The sequence below is a fragment of the Nelusetta ayraudi genome, unplaced genomic scaffold (genome assembly GCF_046127955.1).
Source record: "Nelusetta ayraudi isolate G7.1 ecotype Tasmania unplaced genomic scaffold, CSIRO-AGI_Nayr_v1 ptg000022l, whole genome shotgun sequence".
Taxonomy (NCBI): Eukaryota; Metazoa; Chordata; class Actinopteri; order Tetraodontiformes; family Monacanthidae; genus Nelusetta; species Nelusetta ayraudi.
In genome coordinates this window covers 5814789-5833968 of record NW_027466072.1, presented here as the reverse complement: position 1 = coordinate 5833968, position 19180 = coordinate 5814789, and the positions used below count along the sequence as shown (strand labels likewise).

General features: G+C 47.3%; 1 protein-coding gene across 2 annotated transcripts in view; it reads right to left on the bottom strand.

The window, feature by feature from the left end:
- Positions 1-901: 901 nt before the first annotated feature.
- The window catches only part of stim2b (stromal interaction molecule 2b), a 29675-nt gene continuing 11396 nt past the window's right edge, over positions 902-19180 (bottom strand). Inside the window, exons 2-12 of one of the 2 annotated variants that reach the window (XM_076028381.1) lie at positions 14072-14202; positions 7107-7218; positions 6456-6567; positions 6037-6152; positions 5762-5939; positions 5509-5686; positions 5015-5176; positions 4462-4562; positions 3354-3592; positions 3069-3258; positions 902-2003 (exon numbers count right to left, since the gene is read on the bottom strand). In XM_076028381.1, the coding sequence (XP_075884496.1) occupies positions 1376-2003; positions 3069-3258; positions 3354-3592; positions 4462-4562; positions 5015-5176; positions 5509-5686; positions 5762-5939; positions 6037-6152; positions 6456-6567; positions 7107-7218; positions 14072-14202 (2147 nt within the window). In that variant the 3' untranslated portion in view covers positions 902-1375. Of the gene's footprint in view, positions 2004-3014; positions 3259-3353; positions 3593-4461; positions 4563-5014; positions 5177-5508; positions 5687-5761; positions 5940-6036; positions 6153-6455; positions 6568-7106; positions 7219-14071; positions 14203-19180 lie in introns of both variants that reach the window. The other variant, XM_076028380.1, reaches the window with a different exon arrangement.

The following is a 19180-nucleotide window of genomic DNA, read 5'->3' as shown; positions in this document are numbered from 1 at the left end:
GTCAGAAATCACAGTGTGAAGCAGGAGCTCCTGACATCAGCGAGGACCAGGGGGCCGTATTGCATTTGTATGAGACTGCTTCGAGCTTAGTGTTTATTACATCTGGATCAAACAGTTGAATTTATATATATATATATATACATATATATATATATATATATATATATATATACATATATATATATAAACAAAACAAACAAAAAGAACACAGTCCGCGCTGTTTGTCGACACACAGCCTGAAACCAGGAAGTGGAGGCCATAAAGTGGTAGTGCGGTACAGACTATCGACTGACAATTACACAATGTTTTGGCGAAGAAAAAAAAAAAAGATATTCTTGCAAATTTGCGACACTTCATGGCACTGGTTTTTCCTTGTACGCATCAGGAATATGGCACTCTGACTGCAGGGAAGATTTAATGCAGTCAGTGAGCGCCATCTGGTGGTGGCACCTCACTTTAAAATGTTGATTTACTGAATAATGGAATCAGTTTGCGAGATTTAACTTGCAAGAACTTAAATAATCTCCACATGAGTCCATGTCAACCTCCACCAATAAGAATCTATGTCAAACGTCTAGAAGGACAATATGAAAAAACAACAAATATATGTATTTATATGTTTTTATATATATATTGTTTTTTGGAGAGAGAGTCACTGAGTGGTGGGACTGATGATTCCTTACACAGTTTTGGCTCCAATAAAACTTGCAGCATCTCTGCTGCCTTTTCTGTAACTTCACTCAATAGGTTTTTCACAAGCAGCGGATCTTTGCCCCGCGACAGCAGGAAAGCGGTAGTGCAACAAACTTATAGCAGGATTGTTTTGTCCTTTTCATAACGCAACAATGGGGTTTTCAAGTAGAGGCATCCATGAGCGTTTGAAGCGAGGTGCAAACCACAGTTTGGATGCAAAGTAGTTTTACAGAAACATCTTTCTTACACATGTGATTTAAAATAGAAGTAGTTGTTTCGCAAATTGTCTTCTAAATGTAATTTCTTGGCTGCACCTTTTTGACCTTTTACAAGTTAGCAAGGTTTTTTTTCAGCTTACTGCTGGATTTACATGGAGCTTTTCTTCTGTACAGTTTAAATTTGCACATGAGAAAACTACGGTATGGTGACCTGTCGTTGACTTTGTAAGTTCTTCTGTGAGTAGGTTAAATGTCATTAAGTCATTAAAGCAAAAGACATAGAAAAATAAGGCTACCAGCGTGAGGCGCTCTAAGCTCCCAGACTGAGCTACATTCCATGTTTGACAAGGAACAAAGAAAACAAAAAAAGAAAATGTGTTTAACTTACAGTGAAGTCTTTTTCTTTCGTAACAGGGCTAAAAACAATTCTTTATAATTTAATTTTGTATCTGAAGCTGCGGGTTTCATTTTTTCTTCTTAAATAAGCTTTTGATTTTGGAAGAGGAGCGCTTGATTTTCTCTCCATTGTCGCTGGAGTCCTGGGAGGAGGTGCTCTGGAGCTTGTGTTCCCTCCCCATGCTCCGGCCCTCCGAGTCCAGGGAGGTGAGGGACGGGTGGCGCCCGGCGCCGGGCAGCATGCTGGCGGGCAGCTGGCCGAAACTGTACGACTTCTCCAGGACGCCGTTGTACACGCCCTTCCCCGTCGGAGAGGCCACGCCCCCCTGCGAGAAGGTGGCCCTGTGGGACTCGGGTATGGTGCGGGTGAGGTCGGGGGAGCCTCTGTGTGCAAACGGGTGGTGCTCCATGGCGGGGGAGGGGGAGGTGGAGGGCGGGCCGGAGGGCGTGGTGGCCGGGGTGGGGGGCAGCGGAGGGGGAGGCGTGGAGTCCCTGAGGCTGCCGCTGCTGCTGCTGCTGCAGCTGGCGTGGCCCAAGGCGGGCAGCTCCGAGCTCTGGCCGAACAGCAGCAACTCATCGCGGGAGATCTTCCGGTAGGGGGCGTCCAAACCCGCCGTGGGGGGCTGGTGGGACGGCTTGCGGCTGACGGAGGAGTTCAGGGAGTCTGTGTCGTTGCTTCCTTCCTGAGACGGCTCCCTGAAAGGACAGCACCTGATATTAACAACAGCAAACCACACCCCGAACCAGCATAAACAAATAACTTGAACGATAAATATTAGGGCTGTCAGTCGATTAAAAATATTTAATCGAGATTAATCGTATTAATGTCCTGAGTTAACTCGCGATTAATCGCAAAGTGCAAAGTTAATGAACACGTTAACTTAGCCCTAAATAAAATCTTAATAAATGCTATCGTAAAAGACATTCACAGAGATTCTGCTCTGATCCGGCCCAGTTGGAATCAGAGTTAAGGTTTAGTCCAACCCTAAAGGTCTAGTATGTAAAATTTGGCAGGATCTATTTTTAGAATTGTAAAAGTAAAAATATACTGCCCATCAATACATTAATAAAAGTTTGTACGAGCAGTACAATAAAAGTCATTTGGTTTTCCTACATGGCTTCACTCCCAGTTAGCTGCCACCTTGCACCGGCACATTTCTAAGGAAGCCTATCAATCCAGCTGCCTGACTGCACATTTGGTATTTTGGGGTGAACGCTCATGTCCTCAAATAAACATACAAAGAAAAAGGTGGACAAAGAATCCAGGTTTGTGTGCGAGAGCCTCTGGCAAGAGGAAGGGAGAGGAAGGGTGAGCGACAGCGCGCAGCAATCTACAGTGTAACCATTTGATGTCGCTGTTCCTTCTCAAAATCTCCAAATATTACACACTTAACTTTGAATTCTGATCAATGCCTATTCACAAACTTATCCAGTTATGTTACATTTTGCTAGTGACAATGTTCAACTTCAGAATCACTCAAGAGTAAACGGAACTACAATCACAATGAACTGCATGGATGCTAACATGTAGCGTGACACCATCGACAGCACAAACTCATCGGTAAGGTCGGCTATGCGTTAGAATATTTAAAGTTAAATTATTATAATATAGCATTATAATATTTCAAGTTTAAACAAAACACACACCTACACGTCACACACAAACACACACTTAAAGCATTAGTGTTAATATTCGAATCCAAACACCTGTAAGTCCAAACTGTAAAACCATTCCGCGGCGTTCCGGCCACCGCTACATACCCCCTCCTATCCGAGCTGAACATGATATGTTCGTCGTCGGCCTCGGGCCGATAGGAGAGGGACGAGCTGGCCATGGACAGCAGGTCGGGGTCAGCCGACATCAGCGAGGACTGCGGCGAGCTCAGCAGGCTGCGGCGGGAGCGGCACAGGCTGCTGCTGCGGGTCAGCGGCGGTCGGATCAGCGTCGCCGCTGGTGGGGGGGGGGCGGGGGGAGAGACAGAAACAAGCGTCAACACCGCAAATCCCCCTTTTTTCCGAGGCACCCAAGCGGTCCCTTCGCCTTACTTGTGAACTGTGGAATGATGGGAGGCGTGTCCTCGTCCAGGTCGTCCACGCCCCCAGCAATGGGGTAGGGGGGCACGGACACCCGGGGCATGACCACCCAGCTGTGGTCCGAGTACAGGGTGGCCGTCAGGCTCGGCAGGCCGCAGTTGTTGACCACGGGGAAGTTGCAGAGCTTCTCGATCTGCTGCCAGCGGTGCAGCCGCTCCTTCAGGCACGCCGTCACCTCCGACAGGGCTTTCCTGGAGCAAATCAACCAATCAATCTTTTGAATTTTTCACCTATCCATCCATCTTCCGCCCTTTTATTCGGAGTCGGGTCGGGGGGGGGCAACAGTCCCAGCAGAGATTTCTTGACTTCCCTGGCTTCTCCAGCTCCCCTGGTGGGACCCCAAGGTGTTCCCAGGACAGCCAAGAGACAAAGTCCCTCCAGCGTGTCCTTGGTCTTCCTCGGGGTCTCCTCCCAGTAGGACTTGCCCGGAACACCTCTCCAGGGAGGCGTCCAGAAGGCATCCCAAACATGTCCGAGCCACCTCAGCTGGAGGAGCAGTGGCTCTACTCCAAGTTCTTTAAGGGTGCCTTAGCCCAGCCACCCTATGGAGGAAATTCATTTAGACCTCTTGTATCTGCGATCTCGTTCTTTCGGTCATCACCCAAAGCTCATGACCATCGGTGAGGGTAGGAACATAGGTCGACCGGAAAATCGAGAGCTTTGCCTTTCGGCTTTGCTCCTTCTTCACCACGACAGATCGATGCAGCGACCGCATCGCTGCTGACACCGCACCAGTCTGCCGGTCCATCTCACGCTCCATCTTTCCCTCACTCGTGAACAAGACCCCGAGATACTTGAACTCCTCCACCTGAGACAGGGTCTCCCCACCAACCCGGAGAGGGTAAGCTAGATTTTTCCAGTCTTTTATTTTATCATTCTGAATTACATGTGTCTTGTGATGATTCCCTTTAGGTACTGACAGCCAATGAAAGCCAATCTAGTTTACTGATGTTGTGCAGTCTTGCTGACAGTATAGCAAACCAGTAGGAGGCGCCATTGTCTCACGTTTGCCTCTCTAGCGGCTGTGACTCCCCCCACAGAAGGTCCCCACTCCTCTTACTTTGCTTCTAGAATCTTGTGGTCCACCTCATCCAGCGAGGAGCTGTGGGCGACATGCAGAGTCCCAAACACGGAGCTTCGCTTCTTTTTGATTTTCTCCGCCTGCGATCAAAGAGAAGAAGAGTCTCGGTTTGTACGGCAGATTTGCAGGTGGAGTCGTGACATAATCGCCGGACAATCAGCCTAATATCTTCCATCTGAGAAAAGCTACATTTTTTTAAAGGCAACCTAAATCTCTGATCAAAGCTGCAGACTTCTATCTGGGGAAAGCCACATAAGACTCGGATAAAAAAAAAATTAAGACTGGATTTTAGCACAAAGAAGGACGCTTCGCCGTTTTCCTTTCAACATGAATCAGAAAAGATCAAATATTTGTTATAAAAGAAACTTTACATGAATTTAATCTTTCCCAGCTCCCTGCTTCAACATTGGGACTACATGATTGGCCAGTCAGAGGATCCACCTTCTCATCAGCTGAACCCTGACCCACTGTCACTTTGACTGTCACTTCTGAAGAAGCAAGGCAGGCGGAGGAGCCACCAACATCTTCTCACCTCTTCTTTGGCAATGCACAGCTGGAACTCGGCGCTCTGCTTCTTGATGTTGTAGTACTGGACCTCCACCTCGTGCGTGAGCTGCAGCCACTTCTGCAGGGCTTCGGGCACCGAGCGCTCCGACTGCATCTCCTTCTCCGCCCGCCTCAGAGCCTTTCGCACCTGCGTGAGGCGCAGGTGAAAGACGCAACTGTGCATTTAGGGATCCAGCTGCAGTCGGCTGTGTAACACTTAGGAGTAGCTTGCAGGAAGATCAGTGAACGCACATTATGGATGACTTATGAAACACTTGAATTTTAACCAGCAAAATCAAACTCCGTACAAAGAGCAGCACTTGATATACTGCTGCTGTATATTTTATGTGAAGAAGAAATGAGGAACTTGCAGGTGAAAGGAATAAAAGTCTAATGTGTCTCAGCAGCAGTCAGGAACTCTGGTAGCCTGTTGCAGAGTGGCTGAACCTCTGAACTTGTGGTGTTTTGGGGAAAATTCACCTGCACCAGCTCCTCCTCAGCGTACTTCAGCCGGCTGAGCTCGCACTCAGCGCCTTCTCGCAGGTCCCGCAGCCGGTGAGCCTCCATTTTGGCCTCGGAGATCTCGTCCTTCATCTTCTGCTCCAGGTTCTGCTTCTCCACTGCCACCGTGCGGTTCTCCTCCTGAGCTTTCTCCAGGCTGGGGTGACAGACGACAGTCAGTTATGCCCTCCGACAATTGTCACATAAACATTTCGGTTTTCCCTGCACGCACCGGCTCTGCAGGTCCAGGAGGCTCTGCTCGGCGTGCTGCAAGCTCTCCAGATCCTTCATCATCTGGGAGATGTGCACCTTGCTCGACTTGTTCTGCACATACGCAAACCAGCAGCCGCCGACGCCGATCACTATGGAGATCATCAGGACAAAATCCTTCATCCAGTTGTGTTGCGGACCTGCGGGAGGTGGTCAGGAGGGGAGCGGTTAAATGCTGCGGAGAAAAAAAAGAAAAAAGAAAAAAGGTCCACGTGGAAAAACATCTTGCAGACTCACGGAGTGGAGGCCCAAACAGCACTGCGTCTAGTGCCTTCAGGTTCAGCTTCTGTTTGTGCCGCTGGTCGGAAATCTTCAGCTGCATGGACATGAATGTTGGCTCATTTGCAGCTATTCTGAAAAATCAAGTACAAGATAAAAAAAATAATAAAACATTTCAAATATCTGCATTGGGACCATCGAAATATATCCTATAAAATACAATTTAGAAGTGATAGAAGTACATCTTCAAAATTGCAAAATTCAATCAATGCAAGCACCAGTGAGACAGGACGGCATGCCCAGTTCAACATTTTTTTTTTCTCTCCTCATCTGTACTTGTGTTGTATTTTTTTGGCCAGCAGTGGGCAGCATTGAACAGCGGAACGCGATGTAAGAGCTCAAACGGGAAGTTACTTCCTGGGAACCCAGGTTCTCACCGAGGTAAGGTGTTCCCCGTGACCCCGAAGTCCCGGAAGTTCTTCTCGTACTGCGGCAGCTCCACCGACTCCTTCAGCCACTGCACCGAGTCCTCCGTGGTCCAGTTGTGCACTGCATCAGAGCAAAGACGGTAAAACAGACTGGAGTGAGTTGGTTTACTGTTGTTGACAAGCGGACGCTTCAATAAGCAGGAAACCAGCCTTGACTCTAAGGAAAATCTGCGTTCTCTTCCTGGAGGTCAGTAGAAAAAGTGTCAACCAAAAGTTTTCTACATTACTTACAGAGTCACATGGACTACGCTGTTTGTTTGAGAAAAAAAAAAAATCTTCCTACAACAGTGTCAAAGGTATTTTTCCAACCTTAAACAAACAGCAGTGAGTCAAGCTGAGAGGGATGGTGCAAAGTGCTGCAAGTGTGTTTTCTTTAACCACACTTGAAAAACAACCTCAGGTTGTTGGATTTCAACTTGCGGCCAGAGCCACAGAGTCTGTCAGGATGCAGTGACTCGCAATAATAAGCCACTAATAAAAAGCTATGCGTGTGATTTATGAAAAAGAATGGCCTATCTGCACAGCCAGAAATAAATGCTGAGGATAGTCTCGGAGTTGGAATCACTGTAGGCGCTACTGGATGTTGTGACCCGGCCGTACCTTCAGAGGTCTTCCAGCCCTTCCACAGCTCCTCCACCGTGATGTGCTGGTCCTCCCGGTGCAGGTTGCTGTGCTTGTTTGTTTGCTGCTGCTTCATGTCTTCAATTATGAACTGCGTGGAAGAGACACAGGGCAGGGTTTCAACAAGGCAAAGAAGTGGCGTTTGGAGTGAGAATGTCACTACATAAGCGTTATTTAACTGGGGGGAGGGGAGGCTCAGGCCTGTCTGCTCGGCATGAAGAGAAAGCTGGCTTTGCCTAAAACTCTGGCTTTGGGTTACACGCACACACGCACACGCACACACTTTCTATCCAGCCTTTTCTTCCTTTTAGGGACTTTTTAAAAGAGACCACTTCCACCTGTGTTTGCAGTCTCCAGTTCTCCAACTGTCCACGTTTGGTCGCTCAGGACTGAATGAGGTGAAAACCTGCGGCCACAAAGGAACCGAAACCACAGCACTGCCAACAGCACCAACAACGCCAACAAAAACAAGGAAGAAGAAGAGGAAGAAGAATGAGGCTGAGGAGCTGAAAGTGTTTGTCATGCACCATCGAGCGTGCGGCCTCGGCACAAAAGAAACTGTTGAATCCATCACACTTTGATGGTACGGCTTTAAATGAAGAGCCACTGCTACACTGAAAACAGACAAATGTGTTGACAAATGTGATCGATGTGTTGACCAGCAGTACTAAGCAAAGAGGCAACACACGAGCTGTGACAAGTGCCTATAAAAGGACAAACTGGGCAGCAGGTGATTCATCCTCGGGTCACGGTGACTTCTTGTGACTTCTGCTTTGCCATCGGAGCCAAAGGAGAGAGAGTCTCTTTCAACAAGTGAGCGGAACACAAATGTCGCGGGGAGCCCCAAACTCCCGCAGCAGTGCTTTCCCGCTCTTACGTAACGCTGATGCAAACGAGGCTTTCTGCTGCTGATGTGCAGCCAGGAAGCGACGGCGTGCTGAGTCACTGGAGGCAACACACAGCAGTGAAGCCTTTTAATGCACACAGCACTCTGGGTGCGGGGTGGTCGATCCCCGCTGGCCTGGATGCAAACCTCCGGGACATGCAGCGGAATGTGCGACAGGATGGGGAGGACGGTGGGGTTGGGATGAATGAGGAGGCTGATTAAGACGGTGGCCACGTCCTGGTGTTTACAAGCAGGCTGAGCGTCAACACAAAAAGCTTTCAAAGTTAAACGGATGAAATTTGCACCGTTGATGCTTTTCCATGCGGTCACAAAGTGTCCATACAGTCAAAGCCTGATCAACAAGTCATGACAACAACAAAGTCTGGAATAATCCTTCATGCAGTGCAGTTAAAAGGATTGACTGCGTGGCATTGCAGTGTTTGCACTGGTGATGTAACACAATGATCTGACAGTCTGCACTGTTGAAAAAACAAAAAAAAAGCCAAGGGTTCTGAGATGAATGTAACTGGGCCTGCTAAACCTCAAGGACCCTTTCTTGTAATGTAATGAACGAGACTAAAACCAAAACTAAATAAAATAAAAAGTAAATAGAGGCAGTTTCATTGCTGAAGCAAATTTCTTAAGCTAATCTCAGCCTTACAAATTGTTTTTGTATTTTCAATCAATATATTTTTTGCTGCTTTATGTTTATCTATTGTGTTAAAAAAAAAAAAAAAAAAACAGCAGATTTCTGGGGGGCCTCTGCACAGCAATGTTAGGTGACCAATCACAGGAGGAAAAAGACAATATAATTAATGCAACAGTTTTTGTGCGTTATAAATATAGCCCGTCTCCCACTTCTAAAGGGCATTTTGGTAATGGGCCACGACAACATGGCAAACCGCAAGTCAAAAGTGGATCTTTTGAGTGTCGTGAAAGAATCATAAAATAGTAACGCTGCACTGTGTAATCGAGGAATAAAGTTTCTCCCTCTCCTCAGGAGACAGTAATCAGTTTGGGCCGCCATGGCTGAATATTCCTTTTGTCCCTGAGCATGACACACGGTCAGGCAGCAGCAGTAAACAAAGGCATTTCTGTTCCCGTGGGATTCCGCACTGGGTGGACGCTGACTCCGCTCCAAGACTCTTCCCATGAGCCTCTGCTCTGCCCGGCAGCCGGCGGTGACCGCCTCCACCTCACTACCTCTTTTATCAGCTTGCTTGAACATTTAATGACTTGGCACGAATACATATATCCCTTATCACCTATCAGCAATTATATTTTTATTAGATGGCAAGTGGATGAGCATCAATCAAAGGCCTCGATAGCTGGAAACCGGAGGAGAATTTTGATATTTTTATTAGTGTAAAAGGTTTCCTGGGGTATGATTTATGGTGCGTGACATCGGGGCAGCCTCCACCTTCAAACATTTTCTCTACTCTCATAAAAGTGTAATTTCAATTTTTATTATTTTATTTTTTTTAAATGTTGTGAGCCGGGATTCACAGCACGGCGTTGGCCCAGAAGGTTCATCCAGTCCCTTTCCAAGTTGTTTCATTGGTTTATTTCCTTCTTAGACGTTTTTTTAAAGGAATCAACAAACTCCATGAGAGGAAGTGGCAGCGCGTCCAGCAGCCAAATCTTCCTCAGGTGGACCAATCCATGACCTCTGAGGGGAAACAGGTGGTAGCATCAGCCAGGCTGTGTCCCAAACCTACAAGCACTCGCTGTTGCTAGTTTGTAAGCAATGGCGGTCCAGTGTGGGTGGTCAGTTTGGTCAGTAGTGGACAAAAGCAGGGGGAGAAAACAACACTTCCTCTCTTCTGGCTTTGGGTAAAGTCAAAGCACTGAAACACTTCTCAGCTCGACACCAATGGGCAGGATCAGTAAGTCTAAGCAAGCAACAGTGTTAGAGTTTGGGTGAGAAGTGTCAGTAAAAAAGAATTCTAATGCGTTAAATTCAGGGTGAAACAACACCAACACCATTCTGCCTCCTGTCCAGGGGGTAATTATAGCACGGCCTGAACACTATTTTGAAAATAAACTACTGCTACGTCTCAGCTGTAACATAACAGACAAATACACAAAGGCACCTACATCTTGAGTAGATTTTTGGAAGCAGACTTGCAAAGTCACACAAGCACAGTGACCCCTGAGTCACCACTTTATATGTAGATATTGCATACGAGTCCAGATTTCCCTCCGTCTTGTCATGCACGTCTAGTCGAGAGCTAATAATGTCCACTGGGGCGGCGGCACCAGCCCTCGCTTTAACCCAGGGGGTGAGGGAGGGGGAGACGAGGGGGGGTGTTGGAGATCTGCAATTTTAACAAGCTGCAAGGCGATCCAGCATCCTGAGGAGGAGACAGCGAGACACCTGCCGTCCCCAGGGGGACTGCTGGCCAACGGGCCGCTGGATGTCCCTCAAGACGCCCCTGACGTGCGGCACACAGGGACGGCCATGTTTTCTCACTGCCTTAATGAAATTCCACAGGGAATTCATTTAGAGGAGCAGAATTTCAGGTGCGTTTAGACGGCTATTAAGGATGGATGTGGAGATCTTCTGGGGTGGAGAAGCGCTTCCTCTGAGCTCTCTGGTCCGCACAGCGCACAACAAGAGACGACACCATTAGCAGAGAGTTTATGGTAGATAAAAGAGTCGTCTCTGCTCCGCACCAGGCTCTCAGAGCCGTGACAACAGTGCTTACTGTTCATCAGCAGACTGCAGGCCGTCTCATGCGACGCTGTGTGCTTGTGGAGCGAATTAGGACGCTTGTCAGCTCATCACTTGCTCGCTTGCTTTGCTCCACATGTGACTCCACAGAGAACATCAGTGTGCGAAGTGCAAGTCAGTGTGAGCAGACAAACTTCCATCAACCCTCATTGTTTCTTTTTGTTTTGTTTGGTTTTGTACCTCAGATCTCCTATAAATATTAATTCTGGACGACTGTTGGAAGATTTAACATCTGAATATTTCCAAATCCATCTGAATTGTTTTGGGTAACGTCGAGCTTTCGCTAGTGTATTGCTCAACACAATGAGGCAGTGTGGGAAGTTGAACACAACTCTGCAATTAGTCAACACATAAAGAAGAGCAAGCACCGATACTACAAACATTTTCTACTAGCTTTTTAACTGCATGTGTTGCTCAAATCTAAAGTCAGGGACCGAATGGAACAACCACTGCCAAGTTACCAAGGGATTTTATAAGAGTGTCATTAACATTGCTGCAACAGCGGGTGAACTAACAGGCACACTTCACAGTCGGCTGGTGACTTGACGGTGACTTTGAGCTGGTTGTCAGGCCAGGCCGACGTGCCCGATGGGAAAAGAGAATTTACCTGCAACCAAATTTGTCTCCATTAGTGGTTTACTTAACAGAACACTGAGGGGAAACACTGAAAAGGCTTTTGCTTTGGTAATTCACCGATAGAGGCAGAATGATATCAGGCAGGTGATATCAAAACTATAAATCAGCTATTAAGAGCATTCATCAGCAAACAATCAGCAGCCAAACTAAGCAAACAAGTCCACTTGCCCCAACTTAACCCCTCCGGCCAACCAGAGTAAAACAAAAAAATGAAACATGCAGACACATATATACATATACATACACTACCAGTCAAAAGTTTGGACACACCTTCTCATGCAATTTTTTATTCTTTTTTAACTTTCTACACTTCAGATAGATACTGAAGACATCAAATATATGAGCAACATATATGTAATAATGCAGCAAAGAAAAACATAACAACATAAATAACTTTAAATATGTTTTTTATGAAAGGTGGCTATTTTGAAGAATTTAAATATAAAAAGAGTTATTTTAAACTTTCATTGTTTCCTACATAATTCTATGTAGTTTTGAAGGTAGTTTGAAGGTAGTCTTGATGCCTTCAGTGAGAAACTGTAATGTCAATAGCCATGAGAATGAAAGAAAACACATGTGTCCAAACCTTTGACTGGTAATGTACATATAAACATAGATGTATATACTTTATATATATGCTATATACTCAAATAGACTTTTTCAGCATTTCACCTCCAACAAACCCAAACCATGCACGCTAACACAATTACATTGTGATATCATTCCGTTTTCAGGAAAGATCCTGACAATGGCTATGATGTTACAGAGCCTCAGGCCTTCGTCAGCTTCTCGGATTTTAAACACGTCCATATAGCCGAACAGGAAGCGCTGCCGAAATCCCCGTGTCGGGTTTCAGCCAGGTGGCGGAGTGAGGGGTGGCGGGGTGACGAGGCCTCGACCCCGCACTCAGCGGCACTCTTTGACTCATCGCTCGCTGCCAGGAACAGACGGATAATCTCCTGACATATAGACATTTCATGCCAGCAGAGCAGCATTTTGCTCTGGTGTGGGAGTCGAGGTGTGAGGCATCAAACCAGCAACCAAGCTGCACCTTCCACCATGCGGAATGAATCGCATGCGTTCTGTTGCGTTTATGGCACAGTTGTCCATTTCCTGCACACACGATGCAAGCGGCTGTCTGATGTCAGAGTTACTGAAGTGCTGCAAAACTGTCGGCACATGACCGCGTTTGATAACCGGCGAACGCAATGAATTTCAATGCCAGTCACAGCTCGAGGAAGCGCGACGAAGCGCGACGAACGCAAACAAGACGTCTTTTCACGCCAAGTCGGCGGGCCGGAGCGTTCCGAACAAGCACAGAAATCAGCGCAGAGTCACGGTGGAAAAGGCCCTCTTTCCCTCCACAGCACTGATAGACAGACACTCGCTAATTTGGCAAAGGGAGCACGTTATGAAACTCCTCGGAGGCGGAGCCTCCCCAGAGGCGGCTCGCAAATCCTCCGTAATGAGCCAAAGACAACGTTCTGCTGGAAAAGACACGAGTCGCTGCCCTTATAAAGACAAAGGGTGAAGTGAGGGCAGGGAACACCGCAGAGAGACCGAGTATGAGTGTGTGTGTCTTCACACGCACACAAATTAATGTGGGCTTGGGGGCCCAGTTCCTGACAAACAGGGAATCTGGTCTTTGGTGGGTTTTCAGGGTTTCAGTGTCCCTCGCCGCAGTCATGGACGACTCCTGTGCAGCACAGACACACACAGTGTGCAATCACAGACCCAGTGGAGTTCTCCTGAGTGTTCGGAGCTACCCAGCGGGGGTCAAAGTGTCCTGCCTACTGAGGCAGCCTCGGGAAAGTGTTGGCCCAACACGCCAGCTAAGGCAGAGAGACGACTCTGTCACTGCATCGCCATCAGGTTTAACTCAATTTAAATCAAAACACTGGAGAGAAAGCAAGGTCACAAAACATTTCTAACCATCCATGCATGCATGTTTCGCATATTTCACATACATGTACTGAAGCTAAAAAGTCAAAGTGTTTAAAGAATGGCCTAGTTTACGTTAAGAGGCCTGCGATAACCAGTGCTCAATTATCCGCAAATCTTGAGAACACCACAGAGAACAGACAGAAAGATCGTTGGTGAAAAGACAGTGTGGATAAACAACAGAGTGAGAGTGAGAGAGGAACATTTTTTTGTCATTGAAGTTTCCTGTCTCAATAGCCCAGTCCGCCCACCCAAAAGAAAATGAATAAAAAATAAAACAGGAGGTTTGCAAATCGCTTTTGTTGTGTTTATTTCCACTTTGCACACAATCCACGATGGATCCACGAGCACCGTGTCTTACTGTTCACTATTGTTTGCGGCTTGCTGTAGTGGAGGTTAAAGGGAAGACTGCTGGCTGGTCATTAGTAGCAGTAAGAAGTCCGTTGCCCGACGCTGCTGTTGCTGGTTAGGTTGCAGGATGGGGGGGCGGGGTTTAGAGCTGTGACATCAGCGTTTCCAAAAAAGATCAGTTTTTGCATTTACACGAAGCCGGGCAAGGCGCCATTTTCAAACGTATCCACCGTGATGAGCGTTTCCGAAAATGTGCGGTTTCAGTGAAAACGGCAGCTTCGTGTAGCCGCAAGGCCGAGCCGAATAAATGTTTCTTCATGCAAGAAACGGCTTCAGCCTCACATGACAGTCAGCTGGTTCGAAGATGCCTGGTTGTCCTGGGCAACCAGCACTCACCTCTACGCTCTCGTTCACCTCGATCCCGCCATCGTTGTCGTCGTCCAGCTGTTTGTGGATGTGCCGCAGCGCCTCCAGGCTGAAGCGGTCGGCGTCGCCCATGCATGGCGGCATCACTATCAGACAGGGGTCTGGCAGAGGAAGAGAAAAAATAAAAATAAATCAGGTTAGCGGAATGTGTTTACAGATCAGCGACAAGACAGTGGCCTCACTAATAATGTTGTCCAGAATGGGCTGTAGAGGGTGGTGGGTGGGGGAGGAGGAGGGGGGCGGGGGGGTCACTGCACGGGCCCCTCTGGGTTTTAGTCACACTTGTGCAATTTGGAACGAGCTGCTAAAAGCCATTTTAAATGCAATTTATGTCCCCGCTGGCCTCAGTCGTGTGTCCCGGCTACTCCTGCAGCGTCCCCAGGCATCGCTCTGGTGTTTTTATTCAGTCTCCTTCCCGTCCCCGTTGGGGAAATGAGCCCATTACTGTCAGCGTCCCCAGCGAGGGACAGCCAGACCTGGCTGCAGGCCAGAACTGCTGCAGCCCAGCCACAAAACACACACACACACACACACACACACACACACACACACACACACACACACACACACACACACACACACACAGAAGCCAGCAGCTCACATGACACTGAGGCGATTTAAAGACAGTCGCGTTGCCCTAAAAAAAACATTTGTATAAAACTTTCAAATGAATTCAATTGAAGAGGCGGAGCCGTGTCTTGCAGAGCACATGGCATGGAGGTCGTATCAGGGGAAACAAAGCTCAAGCTTCATTTAAAAATGCCTCTGAAATCAGTGTGCCGTACACGTTACAACCTGCCCTTTTATTGGATAATATCCATCTCAGGAATCACTGAGTCACATGACATAGAAGCTTTCTGTTATAAAGTCCTACATATTTGAAAGACTGCATTAAAAAGTAAAAAAATCTGACTTTGGTCTGCTTTGCCCGTGCAGTCTCTCTCGTTCTGCAGCGAGTAGAAAAGAGGATGGGCCCATAGTGAGACGCAAATGCAAACGCAAACAACCTTGAGCGCTCAGCGAAGATCAACGCGCAACGTTTGTTTAAAGCCGCTTGAAAAGGCAACGTTTGCACAGCACACGGAGGCTGTTCTGCTGCCCCTTCACACCGCACACAGCAGGATGTGCTCAGCTGACGGCGCGTTGGAGCGGCGTAACACAATCACGAGAGCACCACCGCTGATGCGACGATACGCATTAACAAAAAAAAATCAAGTTTTGTTGAAATGTAGACGCGTTGGCGGTAGAAGAAAGTATTTATAGGGGCTTTTAATGAAGGATCCGTTTACTAAAACAAGGCTTGACACCTTAGTTATAGAGTTGCCGCTGACTCGCAGATGAACCGAGCGGAGACGCTGGACTGGAAGTGAGCCCGAGGAGGAAGTCCAGGTCAGAGGCCTGGACCGACCTCAGCTGAGCGGGGGGGGGCGCTGGTGCGGCGAGCAGCTGGCTGTATGACGGCGTGCGGGACAGGGAGGGGGTCTCGACTGGAGCGGGTGAAACCAGAGCGGCGTCCGTGTACATCCCAGCTGTCCGTCAAGTCAACAAAACGCTTGGTTTGTGTGTTGACTGAGCCGCGCGGGGCGACAAGCAAGACGCTCGGCGGAATTCTCGCCACGCGCCGAAGAGAAGCATCGAGCCGACCGCAAGCCACGTTAGCGTCTTCATTTCCAGTGTTTGATCAGAGGCTATGGCCCTTAAAAAAAACAGAAAAAAAAAATCAGCCTTTCCTGAGTGTCGCCGGAGAAGCAGTTACATAATGCATTTGCTTAGCTCCCGAACCCGGGCAGCTGTTTGCATAGCCTGCCTGCCTGTTTAACTAGCGCGCTACTCAAATACTTGGACTTGCGCTTTACATATGAACTGCAGAAGGCTGCAAAAATCCCGCTTCCGACATCAAGAGTCCTGTCATCAGCGCTGATAACAGAGTGTTTTCTTTTTAATCTTCATGCATGTTGGTCTTTTTTATTTTTTTGTTCTTTTTTTTCCACAGCGGTGGCCTGATTCTGTTACAGTTTCGTGCAAAAACCCTTAAAAAGCTCCAGGGGAATAAAGATAATCAAAGATCAAAACAACAAGGGAATAAAAAGCTGTCATTTACTCGGTTTGGGGGGGAATGGAGAGGGGGGGGGGGGCACCTGCCACGCAAATCTCAACGAAATCTGACAGCAGACGCTTTTTTTCTTCCTCCTGGTACCTATTTCTGGGTACGACGGAGCGAGTTTAGGAAGAGCTGCGGGCACCCGCAACGGGGGACCATGTGACAGGATGTGGCCGCCGCCGACCCCGAGCATTCCGGGGGGGACGCACGCGAAAACTCCAAACACACGGAGGAAGTGGTCCCGAAAGCTGACAAAAATTGGAAAGCGCTGGGCTATTTTTAAACCGCCAGGCTTCCAAGTTGTCAGGATGTAAAAGCCCAACAATGGCAGAGGTCTCCCTCGCTCAAACACCAAAAACCAAGACGCACGCGTGCGCGGCGGGCAAAAAGCACACACTGAGACGCTGCCGAGCGCTAATTTACTTTGCCATAACTCACAAAGGAGTGCGGGCTGTCGCTGAGGGCAGCAGGTTGGCTTCAAAAGAATCTGATCATAAAAGCACAAAGCTGTCAGCAGCTTCCTTCAAAGTGAAGCCCAAAGATTCCAAATGGAGATATTTCTTTCATTTTTTTTTTTACATGTTTTTTTACTTCAACACAACGTATGCATGTCATTAAGAGGTTTTCTGTTCTCGTCTCTTACAGGAAGCTGTGAAGCCACTGACGGGACAAGCAGACAGACTGGACTGATGTGTTCGCTGGTATTTTGGGGAGGGAACTTCCTTGAACCTGCTCCCCTGAGACCAGGACATCATGTTTATGAAAGCTGAACAGAACTTAGATCCATAAACCCCAGGTGCATTCTGGGATGCCTGGTGAAATGTTTTTGAATAAAGGGAAAGGGAAAAAAACAGTTTCCTAACGAAGGTTTGATCTAAAAAAAAAAAAAAAAAAATCAAATAAATAAATAAAATTATATGACAGAACTGACACCAAAACTGTTAAAGTAACTTTTCCATTTCCACCCTGGTGCTTTCAGTTGACTCACATTAGCAGCATGACAGTGTAACTTCAGTTTATGCAAGTGAGCCATCAAGAATTTTATGGAATAATTATTTTTCTTATGGATGGTCTCAAGAGAAATCGTGTGGGCCGTGTCAGCTTGTGACCAAGTGCTAGAGACAGGAAGCTGTAAAACACTGTTTTCACAGCAGCAGGGCACTGTGCATATTTCCTCAACCTCAGTGATCTACTGAGGATCTCTCCTTCAATGTCCACCATGAGATGATCAGGAGACTGCACCGAACACCACCACTACTACTACTACTACTACTACTACTACTACCTATACCATGTAGCAGTGGAAGGTTTGATCGATGGCCTCATCTGGCTTCTTAGCAGTCTTAAAGGTCTACTACTGCTTGTTAACATGAACAAGAACTTGAACTTGGACAAAATGTGATTCTCTTTCCTTTACTGATTACTGATACAGCTTTGTGTATTTATCTTTGGTTCATTTTAGTTTTCCAGTAGCTAACTGAGGCTGGCCACTAAAGAAAGTATAAGTTTAAGGCTGAAGCACCGACTTTGTCTCAACCAGTCATAGTTGCCATGGTCACTGCCACAGATACATGTGCTGTGCATAAGACGATGTTCCATATCGACTCGGTTGTTGTGGAGAAAAGCACCTCATTCGCCTTTTCAACATTTTCACTGAAAGCTGGTTGATCTGATCTGAACCCAGACATATTTGTCTCGGAAGACATAAGTTAAATCAGTGGCTAATTCAATTGAGCCAACTCCAGCCAAGTGAACAGCGGACTTTGGATATTTATCTGTGACTGATGGGATTCAAATTTTTCTTTAATCTACTACTAGAAATCCATCAGAGATGCAAAAAGTGGTTAATGAAACCTCCATGATAGATCATCATGGATCAGAGACAATGACGCAAGTAGAGTGAAGGTCCCCGAGACTTTGGTCACACCACTGACAGAAGAAAAGTAAATATGTAACAACTGAAACAACAACAAAATTCTAAATCAAAGTTGTGCCGCTGTGTAGCACTGAATGTAATTGCAGATAAGAGCAAGCGAAAACAAACAATGGCCGAGGAGTTTCATAACATGCTCCCTTTGCCAAATTAGCGCCTGTGTCTCAGTGCTGTGGAGGGAACGAGGGCCTATTCCACCGTGACTCTGCGCTGATTTCGGGCTCCGGCCCGCCGACATGGCGTGAAGAGATACGTTTCAGCCACCACCAATAAAACCAGACCCTGAAATGAAGACAGACTAGCTTAGCCCACAGCATCTTTCAGCAGTGAACTGAAGATCCTGGTAGCGGGTAACACTTAAGTGGCATGGAATACCAGTTCACAGGTTAACTGTCACACTGTCAGGTTGACAATGTGCACAACCAGGCAGCTGCTCCTCTCACTCCAGTGATCTCTGGAGAAGTGGAGGCACGACCTCCTCAACACAAACTCAGTTTCTTGCTTACTCTGATACCACGGAACCAACTGGACTATTTCTACACCACTAAACACCTGCCAATAAAACTCTGGAAAAAGGAACTGCCATCCACTGTTCTACTGAGGGGGGCAAGAAAAACAGCTAAGAAACTGTACCAGCAAGAAAATGACTCACCAAGTGACCAGAATAAAAAAAGAAATGATTCCCAGCCCTCTGCTGGGCCATGACAAAGTGCATTCATGGCCAACCACCTGTTTCATGCCTCACGCTTGACCGTATTTTACGTCAATAAACCTCAAACTGTTGGTGGAGCAGATGACTGAACCTCCAGGCAACGAGCCTCATTGGCTCTGACAAGTCAAATGTTGTGCACAAGACATTTGGACGATGGCAGACAAATCCGTGATTCCCCAGTTTCAGAGCCGAGAGGGCAGACGGCTTGCAACTCGGTTGACTTGGCCATCTTGCACGGCCACGGCAAAATGACGCATCCAGATTTCCGTCCATCGGAAGCACAGATTTTTATCAAGGGAACGTTTGGAAGAATGCCTGCGATGCCACTGTGTA